The 6689-nt window shown below is 36.1% G+C and overlaps 1 protein-coding gene across 1 annotated transcript in view; it reads left to right on the top strand.

Annotated features, from left to right (window-relative positions):
• Window positions 1-2709, top strand: part of LOC136065326 (uncharacterized) — a gene marked incomplete at its 3' end in the record, with an annotated part of 9729 nt that extends 7020 nt beyond the window's left edge. Inside the window, exons 2-4 of the mRNA XM_065768404.1 lie at window positions 1580-1663; window positions 1792-1877; window positions 2563-2709. Of these exons, the coding sequence (XP_065624476.1) occupies window positions 1580-1663; window positions 1792-1877; window positions 2563-2709 (317 nt within the window). The remainder of the gene's footprint in view (window positions 1-1579; window positions 1664-1791; window positions 1878-2562) is intronic.
• Window positions 2710-6689: the final 3980 nt, after the last annotated feature.

Genomic DNA, 6689 nt, shown 5'->3' with positions numbered 1-6689 from the left:
AAGTGTTGGGCCTACTCAACCCCAAGTCTCCGTCCCAAAACACGCGGTCTTTGGGCCCAATCCTCATTTCGCCCCAAGGCCCAACCCTTGCTATCACAGCTCGGGAGTGCCGAGCTTCATTAGTAAGTTATGATCGGCATAATTTTTACCGAGCACTTTTATTGAACGGCACTTCAACTTTGTTCGGCTCAAAGAGGGCCCTCCAAACGCCAGCACCTCGCTCTGACCTGATGTGGGCACCAAGTCCCAAAGCCACCCAGACCTAGACTCCCACTTACCACCCCCCTAATTGGACCTTCCGTAGCACTCAACGCGCCCTGACTCTGCCGAGCTGCCAACGAATGTGGGCACCAAGTCCCAAAGCCACCCATACCTAACCTCTCATTTAGAGAAAATCCTACTGGACCCTCTGTTGCACAAACATGAGAAGCATTAATGACCCTCGCCTGAGCTGAGCACTATAAATAAGAGGGAAGGAGAAGAAAGAAGGGGTTGGTCAGAAAAAGGGGAGAAAAAGAGAGTCCGGAGAGCAGTTGGGAGGAAAGATTGTGTCGCCAAGAAGGAGAAAGGTGATCTCAGTGAGTCCTTGGTTGTAGGATCACCCATAGTAGGAAATTCAGCCTTACAAACAAATTAGTTGTGAGCCCAAGTGGGGCTGAGCCCATTGGCCTCATTTGCGACCCGCACACCTATAAATAGTGGAATACCTCCATTACCCTCCTCATTTATGAAATTTCCCTCTTCATCCTTCCTCGTCCTAGATCTTCGTCTAGAGGCTTCCTGCGTCTATAGCCTTCCTTCGTCCTAGATCCAGGTATTTTCCTTATCTTCGTCCTTACTTTTTCTTTTAAGATGGCTGAGGTTGTACTTTCCTCGTCTAGTGATAGTGTGGATAAGGCTATAAACGAGTATACTAATCCTAGTAGTTTTAGTGGTTCTAGTGATAGTGATAGTAGTAGTGAAGGGAACACTACAGACGAGTATGAGTCTGGGGTCCTTGGAATCCCCTTGGAAGTTTTTCAGGAAGAGCTTAGGACGAGATCTGTGTCAGGTTTCAAGGCTGGGACGAGCGCTCCCTCGTCTACTGATCAAGACAAGGTTGAGGTAGTTTACAGTTGTGCCATAGGGATAGCTTCTAGGACGGATAATAGTAAGTTATATTTATTTCGAAGATGGTACCAAATCCCAGACGAACTTAACCCTAGATTAGCCATCGAGGGAGAATGGTGTTGTCAGTCTCGTCTTGGGATAGGTATTTACGAGGCTTATCTTTTAAAGGGTCTTAGGCTACCTCTGAATACTTTTGCTAGGGAGCTGTTGACTAGGTTAGGTATAGGAGTTTGTCAATTTAATCCTAATGCATGGAGGTTAATCGTCTCCATGCAAGTTTTGTGGAGAGAGGTGTTTGAGGGGAACTGTCCTCTCACTGTGGATGAGTTCTTTTATTGCTACAAGCCCTTAGAAATTAACCAATCCCTTGGCTTTTATCAATTCACTACCAGGGGAAGAGACTGTAGATTAATTAAGTCTTTAGTCTCCTTAGATAGGAACTGGAAGACAGAGTTCTTCTTCGTCTCAGGTTTCTGGGCTGGACACCCTATTGAGGTTGACAAGGACTCATTTCCTCCCTACACAGGGGAGTTAGGGAACCTTCATCCTGAAGGTATGCTTGTCCTATCCTTGTTATTCATTGTTTTTATTTTTGTTTATAATTGTTTAAAAGTTCTAACTCAAAGCTCTTCGTCTTCCCTCTTTTTATTTTATTATTTTATTTTATTTTATTTTTTTCAGGTGCTAGACGATCTCATTTAAGTAGGCCTTACATTGAACGCGTCCAGAAGGTTCATCTGTACATTGATAGGGCGTTTCATTCTTTAGTAAGTCTTTGACATCTTGCTATTTGGGGTTTAGGTCCTAAGCCTTCTATTGAAGCCCTTGAACACGAGGCTACAACTCGTAAATGTAGCTCTCTCCTGTTCTTTTTTTTTTTTTTTTTTTTTTTTTTTTTTACGTCCTTACTTTTTAGAAATGACCACGATGAAGAAAAACAAAAACAAAAGGGTGATGGATGAGTTAGTTAAGCATGGAGTGCAACCTCAAACTCGTCCATTGGCAGGTGAGAAACGAAAAAATATATGGTCAAGGGTTGACTTGGGTGATCTCCCAAGTAGGCGCAATAGGGAGAAGAAAAGCAAATCGTCCAAGCATTAAGACGTTCAGTCACTCCTCTCGTTCTTGACCAAGAGCCTCCAATACAATACTTAGTTTAGAGCCCAAGGACCTTCTGTCTAAGAAGATCTCGTCCACAGTTCATGCACCTTCCTCGTCCCAGCCTTTGAAAGAAGTTCCTCAGCACCTTCTTGAAAACGAGGACCTGGCTTGGGAGAGGTTTACAGCACTAGTGACTGATGTGGACATGGCAGCCTGTTACAACATGTCTTTGAAGGATTTTGAGCACTCTGGTGTTCACGATCTCTTCAAGTGAGTAAGACATTTTTGTTTCGTCTTTATCAACCACCAAAATATATTTGTTTGGTTCTAACCAAATCTTAACCCTTGCAGGCAATGTCTAAGTTTATTGCTGCGTCTAGGCAGACAACTGATCTAGACAAGACAAGGGTGTTGCTGGAGAAGAGGATCAAGAGAGTGAAGGACGAGAACAAGAAATGGGCTGAGGTGGCTGCTAAAGCTGTGGATGAGGCAAAGGAGGTAAGAATATTAATGAAGAGCTTAGGAGTGACGTCCTTGACAAGGAACCCCACATATATATATATATATATATATTTTTTTTAAATAAATTTAAATTTTATAAAGATTCCCTATTAAACCACTTATTTTTACATATTTCATTAAAAAAAAAAATTAGTGTGCGTTTGGATTGGGATGAAAAATTAAAATTATTTTACTATTCAGCTTACTTTTTCTACTATTCATGAGATTCATTGCACTTTTTGGTACTATTCATGGGTCCACTGTATTATTTCAACTAACTTTTACCTTTATTTACAATATTTTCAACAATAAGTTTTCAATTTCAGCAAAATAAGCGGTATCCAAACACACCCTTATACTTTTTTTTTTGGGTTAATAAAGGAAACTTATTCAATACTTCCCAAATGTTTTTTTACTCTCACATAAATGATAAGTCCCACAATGAATTAATTTTTGGGACTGATTATTATGTGAGAGAAGAGAGTAACGTTCATTCCTCAATAATTACTTTCATTAAAATATTAATACATTATTATTTCTTTAAATGGTATAATTATTATTTCTAAACACAAATATAATTAGAATTAAAATAAATATTCATTTTTAATTACTATAATAGGTAAATTTCATATTTAAAAAAAAATTAAAAAAATGTAAATTATTATACGTTGTAGAATTTTTCTCTTTGTTACATCCGTTGGTGACTAGTTTACAGAAAATACATTTCTCTTCCTTCCATCCGTAAATTCCGATGGTACACCATCAAGCAAGCATCCTTTGCTTGGCAAGTATATTCTTTCCTTGTTCCCTTTTAATAAATCAAAAATACTAAATACCCAAAAAAAGGGGGGTGAGAGTTGAGCTAGTCTTGCACGTGTAATTTTCCTTCGTCGCAACACCCTATTGGGCACTACTTTTGACACTATTACCGGTTCTTGCTTGTCTAAGGCCATTAACCCATTAGTGGATGAAAGATAATTTTGGCCTCTTTGCAATATTTAGTTGAAATCAATAGAGCTTAAGAAAGAATTGTGGCACGCTAACTAAATCATTCTTACAAAGAATTTCATGGGAGAAATTTACCAATTTTTATTGGTGTATACATAATTGATTAATAAAATTGTGGCACGCTAACTAAATCATTCTTACAAAGAATTTCATGGGAGAAATTCACCAATTTTGATTGGTGTGTACATAATTGATGAATAAAATCATGGCACACTATCTAAAGAGACGGTTGATTAATTTATTCAAATTAGAGGGATTTTTTTTTCTTTTATACAAGGTTGACATGACACCTTCCCAGTCCAAATTAGCTTCAAGTGGTAAAGAGATTTTTTTTTTTTTTTTTTACACGAAGTTAACCACATGATTTTATTTTAATGGAGTGCCCACGTTCCCTTGTCTAGAGAGATCTTTCAACTATTGATTTTTTGGCAACTATTAAATTACAAGTAATTCTGATGCCAGATCTAAAACTAAAACTTTGTCCACAACTCGTCCACGTGGGCGAGTTATGGTTGATGGAAGGGTGTCCCCACATGAACTCACTATCACCCTTCTACCAACCACAACTCGCCACATGGGTGAGTCATGGGCAAAGCTGTGGTTTAAGTGTGGCACAAGAATTTTTCTTAAATTACTATTATAATCACGTCTAAATGATAAGTGAAAGATTGTAGTTGCAAAAACTACACATTAATTAGGTGTTTATAAGGCGAGAAAATTACATAGGAACTTCATTAATATATAAAAAAATAAAAATAAATAAAAGAGTTTAATAAATTTATCTAAATTTTTAGCAAATAGTTTTATACCATATCAAATTATCAATTCAAAAACCAGACAACTCTCATTCTTAATATCAACATTACATAACAAGCTTTCTAAAAAAAAAACATTACATTACAAGGACATTAAGGCCTCATTTGGGAGGAGGGAGGAATGGAATGGAAAAGAATGAAAAGAATCATTTTAGAATATTTTCTATTCCCTTGTTTTGGAGTTTTAATGAGAGAATAAAAAGCGCATCCCTTGTTTGGAGTTTAAGTGTGAGGGAATGCAATTGGTAAGAAGGAACACTCATTCCTCTTTATTCTCTTAAAACATCAAATTTTCATTTCTCCCGAAATTGGGAGGAATGGGAAGGAATAGAATTAGATTTAATGATTTTTTTTACTAAAACTCCCAAAATACCCCTATATATTCAACTCTTTATTTTAAAATAAGGGGTCTAATAGTAATATTGTCATAAAATGATTCAATTCCATTCCTTTCATGTTGCTCCCAAACAACTTACATTTCATTCATTTCCATTCCTTTATTTTAAAACATTCAATCAAGGTTACTTAATTTATTCCATTCCATTCTTTTCTATTCCCTATGATCATTCCATTTCATTCTCTTATAAACTCCCAAACGGAGCCTAAGGATGAGTGATGGCATAGCCTAATAGGAAAAAAATTTTGAATTTCAAGCTAACAAACAAAAATATGACGAATAAAACAATAACTAAATTGCTCATTCTTCTCATGACAATAATATCAAATCAAATCAAAACTTATTTATATTCTAAAAGAAATCTTAAAGAAAACAAAAATTGACATTTTGCTCATGTACCAGTTAAAAATCACAATACTGATCGAAATTTATCGAAATTGACCGCAATGGACAGAATAAACTAAAATTAGCCGACATTTAAGCCAAGGTGGAACAAGGGGTGATTCATAATATTTTGGCCATTTTGATAAGAACGAAATGGAAGTGATAACATTGATTGGTGAGTTTCTTGGAGTGGAAAAAAAAAGTTTATCGACCAAATTTTGGAGAGAGGAGCAAGCTTGTTGAGCTTGCCCTAAATGCACTCGGGAAGGGGCTTTAGTTGCCATTAAGTTTATACTATTGGTTGCAATTTCAAATTAGTCATAGACATGGCAGATTAAATGTGCAAAGGATATTATCAATCAAAACCCCATCACTAAAACCCCAAACCAAATTTCAATTTGAGTTATTCATAAAGGAAGGATTGTAATTGAGGAAATAGGTAAATTTGTGAAATTGCGGGCTGTATTGATCCCCTTTAGGTGTGTTTGTTTGAAGGTGAAATATGATAGACGGAAAACTTTGGAGAGAAAATGGGAAGGAAAACTTTTTTGGAGTGTGTTTAGTTGGGTGGGAAGAAGGAAAAATAAATAGTAGGCCCAGGTGTTTTCTTCCCGGACCCATTAAAAAGTTTTCTCTCCAAAATTGAGAGAAAACTAAAGGAAGAAAATGAGGTTGCTTAATGGACAGTTAGTCCAGTTTCTTTCTTTTTCTTTTTTTCTTTCCTTTATTTGTGCTTTCCAAGGCAGTGGGCACGTTGCCTCTTCCTTTTTTTTTCTTTTCTTTTTTTTTCCCTTTCCTACATTGCCTTTTTTTTCCTTTTTTATTTTTTTTTTTTTTTAATTTCCTGTGTTGTGGGCGTGATAGTTGTTTTGTTTTTTTTTCTTCTTCTTCTTCTATTTTTTGGTTAATTAGACATGACTTTTTTTTTTGGGATATGATTTTATTTTTTAATAAATTGGATGATTGCTTCTTTTTTTTTTGGTTATTTGTCACTTTTTTGTTTTAATTGGTCATCATTTTTTAACAAGGGTGTATGAGTAAATTTATACAAACTCACTTTTTCCATCCCTCCACTTTTCCACTCCTAACCAAACAAAAAGGAGAGAAATTAAAATGTTTTTATCTTCTCACTTTTCTACCCTTCTAACCAAACGAACTCTTAAGAAAAATATAAAACCGTCAATTATTCATTACGGATGTGCGTATTTATTACTGGTGTGCGCGTAGTGTTGTTGTTGTTTTTACTTTTCATATTTGTATAGAGCTTGATTTTAATTTGTGGGGGAAAAAACCAACAACAAAAGCTATTTGGGTATTTGGGTTTTGGGAGTGGGGTTATTAAGGGTGCCCATAAAAATGGATACGGGATGGTA

Source organism: Quercus suber, unplaced genomic scaffold, assembly GCF_002906115.3.
Source record: "Quercus suber isolate HL8 unplaced genomic scaffold, Cork oak 2.0 scaffold_4, whole genome shotgun sequence".
NCBI classification, from domain to species: domain Eukaryota; kingdom Viridiplantae; phylum Streptophyta; class Magnoliopsida; order Fagales; family Fagaceae; genus Quercus; species Quercus suber.
The sequence above is the reverse complement of the archived record's forward strand: the minus strand, read 5'-3'. Positions and strand labels throughout refer to the sequence as shown.